This window comes from Phodopus roborovskii, unplaced genomic scaffold (assembly GCF_943737965.1).
Source record: "Phodopus roborovskii unplaced genomic scaffold, PHOROB, whole genome shotgun sequence".
NCBI lineage: Eukaryota > Metazoa > Chordata > Mammalia > Rodentia > Cricetidae > Phodopus > Phodopus roborovskii.
In genome coordinates this window covers 9,467,780-9,489,336 of record NW_026126460.1, presented here as the reverse complement: position 1 = coordinate 9,489,336, position 21,557 = coordinate 9,467,780, and the positions used below count along the sequence as shown (strand labels likewise).

Below are 21,557 nucleotides of genomic sequence, written 5' to 3'. Positions count from 1 at the left end.
TCAGGCCAAGACTTCATGCACAGAAATTCAGAGAGTAGTGTTTGGAAGAAGAATCTCAGGAGACCATTTCATTCAATTTCCTTTTATAGAGAAGAATAATCTTTTGTTTATTTACTATAAATTATTTCTATTAAATGATTTTGGTATTTATTGGCTTCTATTGAGTGGACACTATTCAATTCTGATGTTCTCATCCCAGCTCAGAATGTGATTGTCTCAATGAATAAATAAAGGTTGGAGAAGAAAGTGATAAGCATGTCTCTTTAGGTACAGTGGTGGATGACATAGTGAGAGGGTGTTTGCCTATGTCAAGAATCCATATGGATGAAATGTTTTAAAGAATAGCATTGGATAGAGGGGCATGTTTTGTCAACTTTGTATTTCTAGAAGGGTATTTGCACAAAGAAAACACCTAATAAATAATTTTTGAATGGAATTAAGATGATAAATCTCAATGAGTAATCCAAGCCTATGTACTTAGATGCATTCCTACATGGGAAAGCATATAATCCAATCTTGCTAACATGATATAGTAGATTGTGACCATACTAGCCCCCAGTGAATGACCTCTGTGAGATATCACTTTGGAACCATCATTTCCATCCACTCTAAGAATTTGTTTCCCTATGTATGCCTGACTCCTTTTCTGGTCTTGAGACTTGTTCTAAGTGAGTCAGGCAGAAATCTCAATGAGCAACTTCTTAGTTTTTTTCTTGTGGCTATGACAAAATAATCCAACAGACATCATTCAGGGAGGAACAGAGAATCTTGGCTCATGGCATGAGGTTATAGTCTATCAAGTCTGGAAGTTAATGGTGGTATCAACTTGGTGTGGCTGATCACACTACATTCAGGAGTGGAAAGTGATGAATGCTGGTGCTCAGGTCACATTCTCCTTTTTACTCAGTACAGGACTCCATCTCAGGGAAGGATGCTGCCCATATTTAAAGTGGGTCTTCGAGTCTTAATTAACCTAACCAAAATAATCTCATAGCTATGCCCTGAGGCTTGTTCCTTTGGTGACTCTAGATCTTATCAAGTTGATAATCAATATCAGCTCTCACATGACTCTAGACCTGACAACCCCCAAGAATGTTACAGAAGGATTTGCCTAGTTTTTGGAAGATGAGATGACCCAAAAAGAAGAAACAAGGTAGTCGTACTCAAGAACTGGAAGCAAGGGACAGACATGAAAGAGAGGTCATCATGAAAGGCTTTCCAGACAAAGGCAAATAGCACAGATGATTGAAGTTGCATGACAAAGTCTTCATAAAACCACCCAAAGCACCACTCATGCAGCCCACAGAGCCATAAGAGGAAGCCAGTCATTATTTCAAGACTTTGTGTTAGGGGGTGGTTTGTCAAACAATGGGAGATTACTCTCTGTAAAGTATGCAGAAAAAGACATCTATTAGACTTTAAATCCACAACGATGGGCTTTCTATGTTGTTCTTAGAAAAAGTATCATAGCAGCAAATTTTATTCATGCAGTTGTGTAAGTAGCCAATCATCTATCAGCATAACTGAAGTGAAGTGTTTCTTCCTGTTGTACTTCACAGTTCAGTTGTTTTTCCTCCACTGCTTGTGGCTGGTGCTTTGCCATTTGCCAGAAGACATTCTCCCCTTAGTCTTTGAAGCTACCCAGGGCCTACCCTATGCCCCTTCTGCTAAATGTAATCTTCCATGATTTGAAAAGTCTTTGACTTTGGCAGTTCCTTGACCTTTAATTAGCTTTGCTTTCTATCTTTCTAGAACTTCTCCTTCATTGTTGATCTCTCAGATTCTACTTGGAATCTGTAACTATTTTGCTTCTGTTAGCTTTCCACATAGTTGACAGGCCAGTTCAGATTCACTTCTTCAATAGAACTTAGCACATTGCCTAATGGAATACTGGATCATGTTTCAGCATGGTTTTGAATATTCAGTGCATGGCACAGAATTATTAAATATAGCTATTAGATAACTATTCAGTAAACATTTTATAAGCTAAACAGGGAATTTTGGTAGTTCAGACAATATCACTGCACAGCTGGGTTCCATTATCTCCAGAGGAAATTAGAGTCTCAAGAAGATAATCTTTATGAGTCTCAATTTCTATTGGAGCATCATGAAAGAAAAGTATGGAGTGAAGGTAATGAATTTTATATTGTAATTGGCTGTTTTAGGCATTTTGGCTTGTTTTCTTTACATGTTAAATTGGGTGTACTTATTTTTTTCTCCAGTGTTTAAAGGTTAAAGAACACAGCTACTGAGGATGGGAACAAGAAAAGGATTGCCCCAAGGTCAGGCTGATGGTTGATACCTCACCCAGGGATGCAAAAGCAGATAGTTCCATGATATAGCACCACTGGCTCCCATATTTGCTGTCCCATATTTGGAGTTTCTATTGCTGTGATTGATGAAACAACATGATCAAAAGCAAGATGGGAAGGAAAGAGTTTATTAGATTTACACTTCCACATCATAGTCCATCACTAAAGAAAATCAGAGCAGGAACTCAAATGGCAGAAACCTAGAGGCAAGAGCTGATACGAGGCCATGGGAGGGTAGCTGCTGCTTACTGGCCTACTCCCATGGCTGGTTCAGTCTATTTTATTATAGGACCTAGGACCACCTGCCAAGGGTAGCTTTGCCCACAATGAATTTGGTTCTCCCTCATCAATCACTAATTAAGAAAATGGCCCACAAGCCAGCCTTTCACCTGACCTCAATTGAGGCTCCCTCCTCTCCAATGACTCTAGCTTGAGTCAAGTTGACATAAAACTAGCCAGCACAGAGGCTCAACAAAGAGCCAGTCAGAGAATCATCCATAGCCAGAAAATGGACACCCAGAAAGGATGCTGTCCTGGGAGGCGAGACTGGGAATTGAAGCCAGGGCCTTGTCCATGCCAGACATATTCAACCAACTGAGCCCTTAGCTACATCCCCTGCCCTGGAGATCAATATATTAAGTAACTGAAAGACAACCAAAAAAAAAAAAAAAAAAAAAAAAAAAAGAGAGCGAGAGAGAGAGAGAGAGAGAAGAAAGAAAGAAAAGAAGAAAAGGACTGAGGAAGGCAAAGGAGAGGAAGAAAAACTATCAGAAAATTGAAATAACATCTCAAGCTACTAAGTAATCCTTCCTCAGGCCCTGAGCCTTTAAGAAATGTAAAGAATTAATTACCGAAAGACTAGGTGATAAAAGTCCTTCATATAACTCAATAAGTGGCCAGGAAACATAATTGAACTCCTTTATAATTGGATATCCTGCCATCCAGGGCAGATTTTAAGATGGGTAAACTTGAAGAGACATAACAAAATTAAATGTTCTTTTGTCTTTTTTAACGTTTGTAATAAAACACCCTTTTTCAAAGAGAACTAGGAATTCAGTGGAGCCTCACTTAGGCAGCAACAATAGGTGAACGGTATGTGAATTGTACATGGGTGCCTTGATTTAAGTAATTATAATATCTTAAAGAAAAATGCATCTTAACCTCTGCGATGTTTTATTATATCTGACAAGTTCAGAGAAAGGGCACCTATCTACTGTTGCATTATGCGTCCCGTGTCTGCACACTCATTAAAAATAATGAGAACATATTTAAAAGTCATTGCCCAGAGAATCTTCAGGGACAGGGCATGGGAAGAGGTAAGAGGCAACAGATTGTTATCTAAGTGTCTATCTTTGTTTTATCAGACCTTAGGAAAGAAAGCCAGTGATCTTAAGTTGGTATTCTCCACTGGTAAAGATCATACATTCTCCTGGGGAATGCAGCTGATGAAGCATGTTGAGAAATCTCTAAGTACACTTTCCAAATGAAATGGACTGCACTGGCAGCTTCACATATGTGTTGTTTACTCAGAAACAGCTGGAAAAGTCAACCACGATCAATTAAGACCACACACTCCTCCCCTAATTGTCAAATAGTCTCTATACAATGAACACATTTTCTTATCTTACATCAAATCTACCTTCATGAGCACACTGATCACAGACTGTGGAGGCAATTAAGGAAATCAAGATCATCCCCAGAGTTCCGTGTCCAACTTCTCATACAGCTGCTCCATAGCAACAGCTGGTATAAATTACTGGTAACATTTGGCTAACTAGATGACAAGGGGGACATAAGAGGTGGTTGGTCAATATATTACTATTTAAATATGTATTTTAGGAAATTTCTGTCCCTTTTCTAGGCTCATGAAACCTAATCACAGTGGCAGTAGCCACTAACAAGACATAACATCTTGCATTATGAAAGAACTGAAACTCACAGCTCTTCCTTGTTAGCTTCGAAAGGGCATGTAATTAGGCCCCCGCACTCTGAAGGGTCTTGAGATCTTTACAGCACAAGGTACACCCACTTCCACCTCCTTTGACTGCCAACAAAATCAGCCTGTGATAAAAATCATTAAGCATTTACATTCTGACATCAAGAAGCCATGGGCTCAGGTACAATCTATTTTATCAAGCCTAGAGTTTACTGACAGGCTTCTGGAACATTCTTTAAGGCATGAGAGCTTCCTAGAGAGTAGCAGACTACTAATCCCTTGTAGGTTGTTGAGAACATTCAAAGGGCTGGCAGAGATGAACCCCAGAGCAGAATGAAATGAAGAACATTTCTCTCTGTGAAGAGAAATGTTACTTAAGAATAGTTCTGCTTTGGTAAAGAGTGTGTGCTTGAGGGGTGTAGGCAATGATCCAGCCAGTGGTAGTTGGGGTGTCTGTGCAGTGTGAGGCAAAATTGTGTCCTCAGATGAATATTTAGGAAGAACCCCCAATTCACCATCCGACACCCATGCATTATTGGGCATTTTTATGGTTAACATTAGATGCATTATGGGATGGGGTGTGTGAAACAGAAAAACAATTATAAAACTTAATCCATCAATCAAAACTGAGAACTATCCTCATACCCTTTAGTAATCAAAACTCGTCTTTCTCTTGAACCCCACAAAAAAGAAGGGCTGTAACTGGGCCCTTTGGTATTTTCACCTCTGTGGCTGTAGCTTTCTACTGCTTTGCTTTAAATGCAATTTCTTTATTACTTTTGTAAATAAGGAAACAAGAACCTGGCAACATCTGACTCTGACCATTGTTCACTAAATAGCAGTGGAATATGGCAGCTACATAGGGGCAATTGGAAGTCCCTTACTCTACAACATCCAATGATGGGGATAAAAGGGACAGGGAGAATTAAATAGAACAAACAGATGCCAAAAAGCCCATAGTCTCCAAAACATCTCCCTACAGCTTATCTTGAAGTCTACAAGTTACAAGGTGGCATGTAACAAATTCTGAGCCCAATCAAATTGAGTGTGGAAATTTAAACGCACAATCGAGTTGGGCTTGAAGAAGTCAAGTACAATTGAGTTTGCCTAAATGGATCAGGTGTAATTGAGTTGGGTAACTGGATTGGACTAACCACTGGCTCTTTGCCAGAATGAGGGGCACATGGCCAAAAAGACACAACTCAATTGGCCTTGGGATTTTCACAGAATATTTTCCACAGAGCATGAACAATTGTTCACAGATGCAGAATTAGGATGTGAAGTTTGGTTGTTGAAGCTCACCAGCTACAGCCACTGTGTTCTCCTAGTCACTTTGGTTCTTCATCATAAAGCTACTTTCCAACTATTTCCTAACTCAAGTAAACATGGAAATTCTTAGGACAGCGTGCTAAACAAAACTCTACATCCGACTTTGGAGTCTGACTCAGGGGGTCTGTAGGGAAACAGACTCTGCCTGCCTGTGGAATCCTTGAGTGATTACTAATACTATAAACCCTGAGGTCACACTTGAGAAACATTATAAAAAAAAAAAAAAAGAACTATTGTAGCTATTGCTGGCACATTAAAAATACTTTCAAAATATCTTTGACATTACCAAATATAAAAAGTACTTAGAACTGTCATGTATCCATGAGTAAACTTTACAACCAAATTGTGTATCTTTATAACTTACAGAGATAGCCATTTACATTTAAAATAGCTGCCTAATTCACAATGCCCCGTGCTACTGTTGTAATTAGTGATTGCTTCTGTTCAAAACCACAAGGTTATCCTTGCATATATATTGATTTGTTTTAAAACTTTCCATCACAGGTACAATTGAGAAATGCACATTAGAAACACCACCAGCTTTAGTGAATTGTGGCATTCATGCACTCAGATGACAAATACTGAATTGTGCTATAGGCATAGGAAGCACCAATAGGGGTGAGCATTATTTGGCATTCAGTGCACAAGGCAACTGTGCTTGGTTAATTTTTACATCAACCGTACAAGCTACATGGTGTTTTCATCCTCATTTAGCAAATGTAGAAACAGGTACCAAAAGGTTGAGAATTATCACAAAATTTGACTATGCATCTAGTCCATAAGACTCCCAAATGCAGATTCTAATGACCATTTCTCTACAGTCCTTGAAATCTGATGGAGAGGTGTACATTTGCAGGATGTTCATAGCAAGATTCCCAACATCTCTTTGACTTTCCCAAGTTATTCCAAATGATAGTACTTCTCCTGTTAGCCCCATGCTTAAGAAACTGTCCAATTGGGGTGTCTAAAATTTGCTTGATCTAATTGGTACTTGCCAAACTCTGATTAACTGAAGACAGTGTATCCTTCTGCCCTCTTGCTTTGCATTTTGAAATCTCATATGTCATCAAGACTCACCTCAAGCTTATCATGCTCACAAAGTTTTTCTTCATCTAGAACATTCCTGGAATACTATAACTCTTGATTTGTACCATTTGCTTCACTGGTAAGTCCTTTTTATGGACTTTAGTTGGTCAAAATCCTTGAAGAGTGGAATGCATTGCACTCAACTCTGGAGTTCATATCCTAAAGGCTGGATTAGGATCTCTCGCTGTTTAGTCAGTAGAACATTTTGCCTCCTCAAGCAAATAACTTCCAAGTACTAAGCTTCCTCATATAGACAACAATAGTTCAATGCATTGAGTCACATATACACAAATTGGCATGAACAGAGGAGGGAGACCTGGAAAGAAGTGATTTGTTAGGAGCTTGGGGAGGAGAAGCGATGATAATAGAAGAATTTTGATTAAAGATCATTATATACGTATGAAATTATAGAAGAAAATCCAATTTTAAAAACCCAATACATATTAGCTGAACAGAATTTCAGTAAGGAGGAAATGAAAATTTTTCACAAAGCATAAGTGGAAGCTGTCATCCAGAACTTCATCTTAAATCACTTAAAGATTTTATTGTGATAATCTATACAATGCAACAGTGTATTTTTTTTGCATGATAATTTTAATTGCAAACCAAAACCCTTGTACTTGGGTTTATAGAAAAATTGAAACTATCATCCAATTTCTGCTATTTATCCACAAACAGCCCTTCTAACATCCCTTCTTCCTTAAGTACCTTGGTTAATTAAGCATGGAATCATTTGAATCAAATAGCCAAAGGGAATAAAATAATATGTCAGTTAAAGGAGGTTCATCTAAGATTTCATACCAAAATTCTTCCATGATTTATGATGTTAAATAATTTGACATTTGAAGGTTCCATTTTTTTCCCATCTAATAATAAGCTAAGTAAACCCTGAAGGATTTGGAACCACTTCTCATTTGCTACGATGAGGTCACAGGAGTAGGTACCCCTGGTAGAGTCCAAATGCTAAGCCTAGTAACCATTAAAGGAGCCTCCATACATGTGCACACCACTTGTTTTCCCTAAAAGCAATACTCCTAAGTGAAGGTCAAATCAGCATGACAGACATGGCTACGTTTTGGTTCTCAATCATGCAGTCCAGGAGAAATTTGCTTGAAATACAGTTAATCCCACTTGCACAGGATGGCGTTTAATAGCAGCCAAACGTGGCAGGTAGAAATTATAAACACATTTGAAATTTTCTCAGCTCATTTTACCCACCAGGGTTGCTGTGATTTTCAGGATAATTTAAAGACAAGGCAGCAAGTCAGAAAATGAAATGTTAAAGAGATTAACAAAGAAAGGGCAGAATGTTCTTTCCTCACTAATAAATGAAGGAAGACATGCAAATACATGCACATGTTCACATACAGAAAATAACTCATCTCTCTGTCTCCCTTTCTGTCTTCCTCTCTGCCCCTCCCTCCCTCCCTCCTTTCCTCCCTCCCTCCCTCCCTCCCTCTCTCCCCTCTTCACAAATGTAGACTTACCTGGGAATAGAGCACCTCAGTTAAAGCTTGTCTCCATCAGATCGGCCTATAGGGCATTATCTTGGTTTCTAATTGATAAAGGAAGGCTCTTCCTATTGTGGGTGGTGCCAAGGTCAGGTCACTGAGCTAGCCAGTAAGAAGCAAACCTTGGTAGTTTGTGCTGCAAGCTCTTTCCTTGGCTTCTCTCAGTGACAGACTATAACCTTTAAGTTAGAAGTGAGTCCTTTCTTACCCATGCTGCTTTGGTCAGTGTTTTGTCGCAGCAATAGGAAAGCAAACTAAGTGAGCAATGAGTAGAAACTCTCTGGTTGTTCAGGGTCTTTTCTAAATGGAAGGATCCCCTGTCTTACTCTATGTATAAGAAGAAGGCAAGTACAAAGGATTTCATATGACAAGTGTAAGAAAAGAACACACGGCCAAATCTTTCACAGGGCAAACCCACAGCCAACGAAGCACCACAGTATTCATTCTAGGAAGGTTTGCAGACATAGGAGCTTCCTTGCCCATTCTGTCACCAACACCAATCACAAAGGATCTTTGCAGAAAAAAAATGTTCTTTTTGTGGATGCTTCTTAACTCTATACCCACCTCATCAGGAGGTCTAGATTCCTAAAAAACACCTTTCGAAGCAGTTGTTCAGCAAGGATACTAGAAAGAAACAGCTAAATCCTTGTGATGTCGCTACACATTTTTTTTTATTTGATTGTCAACACAGCTTGAAACAAATAGAAAGGCTGGCTATCCATGCCACAAAACTCAGGGCACTAAATGATCACTTAAAAGGAAGGCAGGGAGGTGCACACATATGTTCAGCAGGGTACTCTCAAGTGTGAGGTAAGGAGAAATAACTGAGAAATTGATGCTGAAACAGTTGGAATGATAGAGGGTCATATTTGAGAGACAGTCGTATATTGATACTTCCTGTAGATGTGCTGACCACATGCTCCTCTGGCTGAAAGCATTAAGACTCTCCAAGAAGCTAAAGATAACACAGTAAGGAGAACTTAGCGCCACCAAAGACATGACACACAATGCTGTTCAGGAGGGCAAGAACGCTCATGAAACAAGCAGGGTTAGTAAAGAAGAGAGCACCTTCCTTAGAGCAGGAAAAATTAAACAGTTTGTTTGCTTCAAAGGAGACAGAGAAGACAAAAGCAGGAAGTGCTGTCCTTCCTCCGCCCCTCTGGCTCTCAATGGAAAGTCAAGTGTGTGCATTAATCATGTTAAGGAAGAACAGACAAAAGTGACACCGCCTTCTGCTTGGGAAAGGAAAGCACAAAGCTGTGTCACCAACAAACTGTTCCTCAGTTTGCTCTGTCAAAGAGTCCAGTGCATGCTGTATGATCAAGTCATTCCTCCTGAGATAGCCTTACACATGACCTCTTTTTAAACTTTCTGTATGGTTCTTGCTCCTTAGTGCTCAAGGCAACCTATTGGGTTGGGAAAAACAAAAATACAAACAACAACAAAACTGCATTTATTTCTTACAAATACAGATTCTGGTTTCCTATTATGTAGGTATGTCTACTCCCCCAACCCTTTCTTTGCTATGATTATAAATGTGTGCCATATATTTGGATAGTTTATTGTCAAATATTATTGAGCCTTGATGTTTGCCAGAGTTGTATGAGAATTAATACTAAACATATGAACTCTGTATCCTGTATAAGATAAAAACAAAAGAGAACAAATAATTTATTTACATTTATAACCTCATAGTTGCACAATTAATTTAATATATTCCCTGGTGGGCTCAGTCTATGATGTCATTCTGGAATAGAAATCAAATTTCACTAAAATCTATTAAACAAGAACAAAATAGCATACAGAGACTGTCTCACTGATAGAGTTTATGGGCTATAAAATTGTGTTTGGTATTCATCATTTGGGATCACAGAATACATTTTAAAAGAGTAAATTAGGAAGTTACAATGTTCAAAAGGGGTGGTTGGCCTTAACCAAGCCTCCAAAAATTGTATCTAGAATGGAATATTATATTCACACCACTACCCAGGAAGGGATGCACTAGAAGAAATAATTGGAGCTAATGGTCCTGAGAACTTACAAATGGTCAGAGATGATGCCAAGAGCCTTGTTTGTATGTATTATCTCATTTAATCCTCACAAAAAACCCTCACCCAGTTAGTGAAGCTAACCCTGAGAGTGATTGCTGGACAGCTCCTCCTTATGCAGAGAAGTTGTTGATGGAGGAATGGAGTGGGAGGAGTGGGCTCCAGAGACCAATCCAGGTATTAGGAGTTCTTTGTATGTTTAGATGTCTTATGTAACTATGCTGGTACTCATTTTAATTTAGAAACTGAAAGATAAGATTACTTGATGTTAAGAATTCCCTTACTCAATTAGGTAAAATTCCAAGTGCAATTTTCTTTAAATAAAAAAATATTTTCTGAGTTGTGAACTCAGAATTACATAACTCTTTCCTTCTTCCCTAGGGGAAAAAGAAGGAAGGATTCTAGAATATGGGGACTTGCCTTGGAGTCAGGAATTCCAGAAACATATGGGAGGAAGCTGAAGGAGTTACTAGATAGAGATGGAGAGACATCTGTGGGTTTAAGCAGCCAATGAGAGCTGCTTTGTCATTTGTGTTCTGTTATGAAAAGGGACCAATGGCTAGAGTGTCTCTTTTTAAGGTAGAGTTTTATTCCTTCTAGAATCATAGTTCAAGGAAAGGTCAAGTTTCTTTCTTTCCTTTTTGAAATATACACATCGTCTCCCTGAGGTTTTATGATCAATTTCATCTCTGTCATCCAGGGGAATTGAAAAAATAAGGAAATGGACTTCTAGTGTTTGTATACACAGTAACTCTCTTTATTGTTTCTTTTCACTTCGACCCTGCTAGAGTAACCCATAAATAAACAAAAGATTGAAAAAGGCCTCTATATTTCAGAGGACAATATTTAGACTGTCTGAGAGATGAGGTGGCATTTCAGGTTCTACCTTTGAAAATGGTGACCATGGAGAAAAGTAGAGAAAATGAAGTATGGGTCATGTCCTCACAGCTTATACTGTCCATGCTTCCCCCTTCTTTTGGTATTATTTCACTGTAGATCTTCCCACAGTATGTAAAGGGGTAAGGGTACAATGAACAGGACAATGGGAAAGAAATAGCAATATAGAATGGAAATTTCGTGCCAAAAAATAAAGTAAAATAAAATAAAATTAAAAAAGAGAGAAAATACTTGGAGGGAAGAAGGACCTGTTGGTGATATAAGGAGCATTACTGGGGAAGAACAGTGATTCAGTGAGGCTATCCTCAGATATGTGCAAAATGCAGGTAATAGGTAAGTTGGAGTGCAGAGAAATAGGTGCATGCACACATGCACTCATGAGCGTGCGTGCGTGCCTGCATGCGTGCGTGCGTGCGTGTGTGTGTCTGTGTGTGTGTGTGTGTGTGCTTGGTTCTCTTTCCTTCAAGTGGTTCTGGGGACAGAACTCAGGTCATCAGGTTTGGTAGCCAGTGTCTTTACCTGCTAAACCATCCCATGGGTTCAACATTTTTGATAGCTGAAGCTGGATTTAAATATTCTAAGTAATTCATTTCTGCCTGTGCATTTGCATGGTTGAGAAGTTCTTATGACATTAACCTCTCCCAATTATTTGCTTTAGGACAAGTTCAATATGAGCTGAAAATGAATTTGAATTACTTTTGTACTCCTAGAATCTCCAACTTTGTACTGAGACAGTAGTAGGTCATTTGTTGAATTGATGGGTAAGTTGATTAATGGATTAATGGTTTAAGGAAAGACAGTAAGTTCATTTTACAGTCCACACAACACCAACTCAGTTATTTGATAACAATTATCCTAAAATGCCCCCTCTGTAGCCACTACTCCCCCAGCTCAACCTCCCTGATTACTCTCTTAACTCAGGCAACCTATCCTGCTGCTTATATAAGCGCTTGTCAGTTCCTTACAGATTCAGAGGAGACAGGAATTCAAAACAAGAGGTAACCAAGAATCCTCCTGATCACAGCATCTTTCTCTAGCTGTTCTTTGGACTAAAAGGCCTTTTAAACTTTCTGTAATCATTCTAAAAGCCAACTGTTTCAATAAATAAATGTTCTCAATGCTACAAAATATAAAACTTTAGGTGTGTTTCTTCTCAATTATTTTTCAAGCCTTTAATATAATTAGATAATTAACCATATATAATTTTGTGGTATACATCTTAATTAACATTATGCTATAGATGTTCTTAAATGACAATTTCAATAATACCATTTTAAGTAGTGATTATTTTTCACTGGAGAAATATATGGTTATTTATCTAACCAACAGCTTGTAGTTGCACACATCAAACATGTTGCTATGCTACATGAGGGAAAAAGTCAATGCACAGGAATTTTTGTACATTTTTGATCACTAGTTACAAATTACTAAATGAATAGGTTCTGGGTGGGAGGAGATTCATTTTGAATGACTTGAAATTCTCTCAAGATTTCTTTCTCAGAGCTCAGAACAGGTTGAATTCCTGTGTGGAGTGTAAATTGCAATGCTCTGCAGATCCCTTCATGACCTTTATGTCCATTCTGAACACTTAAACATATTTTTATTTCCATTCTTTTAAATTTTTTCTCTTCAAACTAATATTTTCTTCATTCTTTAAGAAACTATTTTTAAATTAATTTTATAAACTTTATTATAAAAATAAATAAATAAAAATATACACCACAGTTAACTTGACCCAAAGTCTATACAACTTAATAAATGATGATATTGAACCACAAATCTATGACATAATATAAATCAACTTTTTGTCCTTTTCATGACTTCTGTTCCCCTCACTAAAGGGAGAGTTTTATACAATATAGTTTGATCTTACCCAACTCCTAACTATACACCTTCCTGTCTTCTCCCTTTTCTTCCTTTCTTTCTTCACAACCCCACTAACTCCAATTTCTGTTCCTCAAATACTCTTGGATATAAGGACAACTCTTGGATCATGGCTGTCCTACCATGCTCATACCCGTAAAGGAAACTTATCATCCTTCTCCAATAAGTTATCAATTGCCAACAATTATTTAGCTAGGGGTAAAACTTTCTGCCCACTTATCCCCCAATTTCCCCTCCATGGTAAAACTTTGTCTGGCTTGATCTTGTACAGTCTTTTGCATACTGTCATAACTGCTGAGTTCATATGTGTAACTGCTCTGTTTTGTTCAGAAAACACTGTTTTATTACACACTCCAATCACCCACTGCCTCCATCTATTTCAATTCTATTGGTCCTCTTCTTCCACGAGCTTTGTGGGGAGGTGTATGATACAGATGTTTCATTTGGGGCTGGGGACTCTGAAGTCTCTTATTTTCCACAAGTTGACCAGTTGTAGCTCTCTACTACAAGAAGCAGCTTCTTGACAAGAGTTGAGAGATGCACTAATCTATAGATCTAGCAGTAAGCCCTTAGGAGCTAGTTCAATTCTATGTCCAGTTAATAGAATAATAGTCATAAATTCTCCACTAGGATCTACAACCTATGTAAACATAGGCTCTAACAGTGCCAGATATGGATTCCTTCTTGTAGATCAGAATTTAATCAAGCAGAAAGTGCTTGGTTACTCCTAGCCATTCACCAGTGGGAATATTTTGCAAGGTCATTCATTATTGCAGCTCATGGGATTTTAGATAGGTAAGACTAATGATGACTTTTCTCCCCTGGTAACATGCACAGCACCTTCCAGCACTATAGAAGCTTGGCAGTACTCATTCCAGGTTAGTAGCAAATTGATTTCTTTATGTTTTATCACTCAAGTATATGGTATCTTCAGCAATAGTGCCTTACTGCCAAGTTCTGAAGGTGAACCAAGAGTAATGGCTACACTGTATAATGTTTGTGGGTCTGTGCAGCCTCAATGGCCAACAACTCCTATAATCAGAATGGCTAATATAAAAAAATGACAACATATGGTGGTATGTATATGGGGAAATGGGGATACTTATTCATACCTATTGGAAGTGAAAACTGCTTCAACCATATTGAATTCAGTGTGGAGGTTCCTTTAAAAGATAGAACTATATCTATCACATGATCCATCTATATTATTCTTGGGCATATACCCAAAGGACTCTATATCTGCTCATCTATGTTAATTGCTGCTCTATTCACAATACCAAGGACACATAAACAGCCTAGATGTCCATCAGCTATTGGATAGATAATGTACACGTGATACATTTATACAATGGAATATTGTTCATCTGTTAAGAAAAACAAAACTATGAAATTTACAGATAAATTAGTAGAAGGTGATGCAGAAAGACAAATGTCATGTTTCCTTTCATATGTACATATTAGCTTTAAATTTTAGCTTTGCATGTTTCATATAGAAAACCCACAGAAGTCAAGAAAGTATTAAAGGACCACAAAGTGGTTGTATGTGGGTAATCAGGAGTGTTTTCAAGGGAAGGGCATATAATATAGTGTATAAGAGATGGGGGATAATGAAACTGGAATGGTTAAACTGTGTGGGCTTAGAAGGAAGAATGGGGAAAGATAATTAACTCTAAAGACCTTTGGAGAAAGTTATATGTAACCCTACTAATGTAGAAGCATTCTAAAATATATACATATAAAATTTAAATGGAGTCACCCTCTGCACAAAAATAATGCTCCTATTAAGTCTACATGCTAGCAAATAAAAGGCCCAGTGCCAGGTATGGATTATCTCTTTTGAAGTTATTTTGTTTCTCATTTGTTAATTCTTTATTTTAAAAACAGTTGTAGATTTAGAGAGAAAAAATGTGAAGATAGAATGCCATTATTTTGCATATTCCTCACATAGTTTCCCCAGTGAGCAATGTCTTCTGTTAAGTTGCTACTTGAAATACTCATTAAAGGAGGTCTATGGACTATGTTGTTCATCTAGTTCCTAATGCAAACTCAAATGTATATTTTACTCAATTGCTTGGATAGCTATTTGTTATCGAAATCTATTTGACTTTATGCTCTCAAGGCCTTGTGTACATATACACCCCCTCAGTGCATCAGTAGCCTTATAAGTGTGAAACCCCAAATGGGATAACACACTCACACCCAATGTTTGTTCTGAACACAACCTAAATTTAACATCAGTACCCACTAGTATGAGTTCCACATGGACATTAATCACAGGACTAAAAGCTCAAGGAGACAGAGGTTTGAGCATTACCAGCTCTCGGGGCAGGAAGCTCCCTTCTTGGCGGGCAATGACGAGTGACACTGTTTCTCCCTGCTTGGTGCTCCTCAGCATGGCCACAAGCTCTTCCTGAGTTCTTCCTGTGACATCTCTGCCATTTACCTAGTGATAGAACCATACACATATCCACAGTCAGGATATTTCCTATTGCCTCCCCTTGCCCCTTTTATTTGAGGTAGGTCTTGCAGAAGTTGCCCAGGGTATTGCTATATAACCAAGGCATCCTTGAACTCACATATTTCTGGCAGAGCTATTGAAAGCTGGGATTATAGACATGTATCACCATGAACAGCTCATAAGTGCTGTTTTTAAGTTCTATTTTGTGAATTAATCATGCAACAAATGGGTTCATGAATTCACTGAAGCTCTGAAAAGATGGTAATAAGCACATGGTTCAACATATATACATTTTCAATAATTAAATGGTCATCATAATTTTGATACTAGACAAATTCAATCAATAAATTATTTTACAGTGGGGATTTTCCCTAAGTCATTGCATTTTCAGAGAAGGAAAAATTACACTAAGAAGAATCAGAGAAATTAATTCATCAAATAGGTATGAAGTGGATTGCAATATGCCGGGCAAAAGTGAATTATTTATCATATGGCAACTTACTCTGGAAGTACAAGTATTTTGGTGTAATCCCAAATATTCCTTTTGCCTAGAAAACTGTTGTCAGTAGGTTATCATAGGTTTTTGGAATCAGCCTCAGAGCTTCACTTGTCAATTGGAGCATCCTTTATGATACAGAACTACATGGAATGCTAAAATGTTTCCAAAATATACATTCTTAGTGATACATGTTTGAAAGCAATTTTCCATGTCATGGGAGATTTAAAACCAGTCAGTCTCAACCAGGAGTCTCTCATTGTTGACTGTCCAAAGCTTCTTATTGAGATGATGGTGCTATTGGACAGTAATCAGTGGGAGAAACAAGCCTCATAGATGATATCTAAATACTTCTCTATGCAAAATCAGCTCAGCATCCTTATTCCTGCCTTAGTGTAGGGAATACTGACTTGGATCTGACAGTGTCAATAGGAGACCTCTCAAAATTTTGAAGAAACTACTACAGAGACCTGCATGAGAGTATGAAATTGTTAGCTCCAATTGTATTGAATAAACTAGATTAACTCAGATACCACAGGTGAAGAAAGAAGGAAGTAGGAAAATGTTAGTATTTGGTCCCACATCTCTGACCTTCTTGAAGACATCTACAGTTAGGCTTCTCATTAACTAGTTTTATAATTGAAGTAATTATTTTGTCTATAAGTACTAATTTCCAATATATGTTACATTAGAAATTAAGTATTTACCTCTAATTAGCCCTCAATATCTGTGAATTTAGTAGTAGAAATTTAATCAACTTCAGATAAAAAATACTGACAAAGTTGTATGTATACTGGACACTGAAAACTTTTTTTTGTCATGAGTTTCTAAACAAGACATAGTGTTTAAGTAACATTTGGATTGTGTTAGATATCACAAATCATCTAGGTAACGTTTTTTTCTCTTGTTTATTGAAATCATATCATTTTCACCTTCCCTTTCCTTTTTCCAAACCTTCCCCTTCCCATATATCCTGCCTTGCCTACTTTTTTTCATTGGTTGTTATTACATGCATGTGAGTGTGTGTGTTTGTGTGTGTGTGTGCATGTGCACACGTGTGTATTCCTAAATATAACCTACTCAGTCTGTATAAAGTCACAATTTAATGTATCATTTATATGTAAATACAATGCCATTTTATATAAAGGAGTTGGACATATGCAGATTTTCGAAGTTTTGGAGGATGCTGGGATCAACAAGAGACAGTGAGTGACTACTACATATGCTGTAATGAAAATTCTAATTGGTTTTAATAAATAGGTGCAAATGAAGAAAGATCACAGAAGCAGAGAGGCCAGCCACTAGTTATTATCTCTACTGAAGCTCAGACCAAAGGAGTGTTCCTGTCCCTACAAATCCTCTGACTGAATGAGTGATCCTGTTTCAAGGAATCTTCAGACTGAATGCCTGCTCTTCTGTCTCCTCCTGCCTTATATTCCTCTCTCTGCCCAGCCATATCCCTTCCTCATGCTGGCATTAAATGCCTGTGACTCCAAAGTACTGGGATTAAAGGTGTGAGTCATCACCACCTGACTCTGTTTCTCTTTTAGTTTGGATCAATCTCATGTAGCCCAGGCTAGTCTTGAACTCACAGAAATCCTTCTGCCTCTGTCTCCCAAATGCTGGGATTAAAGTTGTACACCACCATTGCCTCTATGTCTAAGTAGTAGCTTAGCTCTGTACTCTGATCTTCAGGAAAGCTTTATTTGTTAGATCACAAACAAAAGATCATAACAATATGTCTATATGTTTATTTACTTAAATATAAAGAAATATTTAATTGAAGACATTAACTTCAATTCTTACCTCCAAAATTCTGTCCCCTGATTGAAGGCGGCCATCCTTTATTGCTGCTCCCTTTGGTAAGATGTTTTTTACAAAAATGGGACCAGGACCATGAATAGAAGAGTCTCTGGTTACCACAGTGAAACCAAGTCCTTCAGGTCCTAGCATGAAAGACCAGAAAGATGTATTGTCTCCTTAAACCCTGGTTACATTGCATTCACTCCTTTAGTAAACTCTACCTAGTTTACATTAAAGCAGATCAAGTAAATTATTTACATTTCAGGAGATTTTACATAGCTTCTGTTTTTCCTGTTTTAAATAAAGATGACAGTTCTGAACAGACAATGATAGCATCAAAGTGAAGTTAGGATCCAATATATATGTAAAACACTTTTGTTTATTCAGGTTCTAGAAAACAATGCATGCTATCCATATGTCCATAGTATCAATTCTTCGCAATCTATCTCCTGACTTCATCTATGATCTTTTTCATTGGAGTTTTTTGGGTCTTTCAATCAAAGGAATTGTTTGTGGCTCAACCCTCTGCATGTGTCCTGGTTGCTTTATTGCTGTAGCCACAGTTTTGTCCCCAAAGGGTCTTGCTGTCCCTTCTCAGTTGCCTTAAATCCCCAACTTCTCCCTTCTATTCTGTCCAAAGATATATGCAGATTTCTTAACTGTAAACAATCTTGAAGCTTCCTGTAAAGTCCATTGTACCTCTAGCCTGTAACATACTGGGACGTGGTAGGACCTTTAGGAGATGGTGCTATTGGAAGGATGTTAGGTCATTACAGACATGCCACAGAAGGAGCTATGGCCATCCTCGCCCCTCATGTTTCTCTTTCTTTGTTTCTGGGCTGCTTGAAAGTGAGAGGCTTGCTTTATCGTACATTCTCATCATGCTCCATTGCTTTGCTATAAGTCCAAAGCAACCTGTCAACAAGCTCTGGACTGAAACTTCCAAAATTTGAGCTTCCAAACCTCCTGCTATTTCATATCTCTTGTTATATTCTTAGAAAGTTGGTAGACACACTTCCTATGACCATCTACAGGAATTCTTCCATACTTGGCCTTATTTTTTTAATCAATCTTTGATACTTTCTAATTATAATTTTCATAAATCAGCTTTCCCCTCATTTTTACTTTCATCTCTCTCTTTTTCATGGCACAATGTCTGTCACCCCAGAACTCACACCACTGTCCTCACACATAAGCACAGATGATGCCCAAGGATCTGTATTTGGAGAGTTTTCTTCTCATAACAGCCTCTGTCAGCTCTTTGATTCATTATCATTACCTTGTGGAACGGACCTAGCATCTGTTTGGTTCAATTGTCCCCTCTCCTCTCACCTCTCCATCTCTCTGTGCCTCCGTGTTTCTCTTTCTTTCCTGAGTTTAACTATGAATATTTCAAACTTTGCTATGTTTCCCCCTCTTCAACTCAGATCCTGCCATATCAAATATTCTCATCTACTTAAAATTCTAATTTCAATCAAAGACATTTCCAGTATGCAATTTGCCCTGGCTGAAAACCTCAGCAAAAACTGTAATTTTTCTTTCTTCCTTCCTATAACCATTTATCTATTAAGGCATGCCTATTATGATTTCACATGTGGACAGAGGCAATACACCCTTGTTGATCAGCTCTCCTCTTCAGGACATCTTCTTATAACTCTGGGACTGATTCTTCTCTCTTTTGTCAAAGCACCTAACTCATATACATGGCTATGTTATTGGTATACAATAATGCATTTGGACATGACTTATTTGTAATGCATTTAAAAATAGCATATCAACCTCTGTACCTTCTTTTCAACTCGCTTTATTCCCAAGATAAGATTTTTATAAGTGAATAAAATTTTGATTGAGAAATCTTTGCAGAATAATTTCTATATCCTAATGAAAGCTATGTGTTCTTTCTGAAATTCACAAATAATATTTAAATGTTTCCTGATGGCCATTAAATTATTAATTTAGTGGGAAAAAAACTATTAGAGTCTTTGAATTGGCTTAAAAACTACAGGATTTTAGAAACTTACAATGGGAAGAGGGTAAAGAATAAGCAGGGAATGAACAGGAACACAATAGGACATGGATACATGGGCATGTGTATAATGCTGCACCAATATGTTTGTATACACATGGCCCAGGATAATTGCTCTGTACTAGAAATTGAGAAATAGTTGGAAAAGATTAAAAAGTAACTTTGAAATTTGGACTATCCTGAAGAAATGTAAAGTTGAATTTGAAATTAATAATCATTATCTATTGTCTTTCTGAAGACTAATCCTTTCACTGATATAAAGGCCATTCTAGAGAGCCAGAGGCCTGACTGTTGAACTGGCCTAAAGGATGCTTTAAAGCAATCACTAACTCGTGCTCCAAATGAAGACAATCAACCTCCATGACTACTCAGTATTGAGCTGTCACAAAATCTGCTTGGCTTTTATCAAGTCTGCACTGATTCCATCCATATGATCCTCTTGTTTCAAATAATATAAACTTTGCAGAAGAAGAAAGTACTACAGTTTTTTAAAAAATTAAGTTATCCAAGTATACACTCAGATGTATTCTTTGATACGATTAAATAAAAAAGACTTAACCATATTAACCTTAATGAATTTCTCTTAACCAGTTTTACATGGTACAATAATAGAATGCTATTAAGCACAATTTAATAATTACCTTTCTTTAGGTCAATCTTAATTTTTTTTGCATTTTTCTTGCTGCCAAACCCCATGAGAGGGGAGAGTGAGGGAGACAAAGCTTTTTTTCCTAGTCTTGGAACTCTGGGGCTCTTGCTTTGCTGTGGGGAAGTTGGCTCATCTGCTTCAGGACTGTTTGTTCCTGCCAGATTTACTGCCTTTAATCCTGGTTTCCCACGGGTAGGAGGTAGAACCTTTGTTCTTGAAGATCCATCATTGTTGTCAAAAATGTTCAGTGGTCCAATGACTGATTTTTCATACTGCTCACGGTTTTGAGGCAGAAGTACATGTAAGACCACACTGGGGGATTTCATTGCCTGACGGAAGACATCCTGGGCCCTAGAAAGAGCGAATAAACAGAGAATGAATGATATGGAGTCCTGGCATACGACTTTCTTCCTTCCTTCTTTCCTTCCTTCCTCCCTTCCTTTCTTTCTTCCTTCCCTTTCTTTTTTTATTGTACATATCAATCCCAGTTCCCTCTCCTTGCCTCCCTTCCTAAGGTATGCAGCCTCATAATACAGGAGACCCTGTAATTATCACCACAGTGTGACTTGCTAACTAGTTAGCACCTGCTGTTTACTACCTGCCCACCAAGGTGCCTTCACACTAGGTACACATGCATGATGACTGTGTAGAATCATCTAGTTTAGTTTTCTTAACAACTGTAATTCACTTATATTTCACAAACCCAAATGGAAGCTCAGAGAGACTAAAGAACTTAACTGACAACTCTCAGCCTTTCAAGTGTCTCTAAGTAGGAAAATCTAACTAGAATTAATTACTGAAGCACACATTTAAAGCAAATTTAAATCCTTTTTTTTTTAAAAGTCAGATTACTAATCAATTATTTCTATTTGACTCTAAGTCGGTGTTTTATGACTCAGTTTCCACATTGGTAAAACAGGGATCATCAAGCTCCCTAGCCTTTGCAAAACAGGGTAGCAAAATATGCAAATGATGTAATTATTAATAAGTATTGTAATTTTGTTCAATAATAGTTGAATGTAATACATTGTTTTAGGAAGACATCATTTCATTCTACGCCTTAGTTGCAGCCATTGCTACACACCTTTCGCTGGCAGCCTCCCAGTCCCCAAACATTGACCG

At 37.8% G+C, this 21,557-nt stretch overlaps 1 protein-coding gene across 1 annotated transcript in view; it reads right to left on the bottom strand.

Annotated features, from left to right (window-relative positions):
• Pard3b (par-3 family cell polarity regulator beta) overlaps positions 1-21,557 on the bottom strand; it is a 948,779-nt gene that overhangs the window by 442,866 nt on the left and 484,356 nt on the right. The window contains 3 exon segments of the mRNA XM_051190339.1: positions 15,318-15,446; positions 17,764-17,903; positions 20,428-20,786. Coding sequence (XP_051046296.1) covers positions 15,318-15,446; positions 17,764-17,903; positions 20,428-20,786 — 628 coding nt within the window.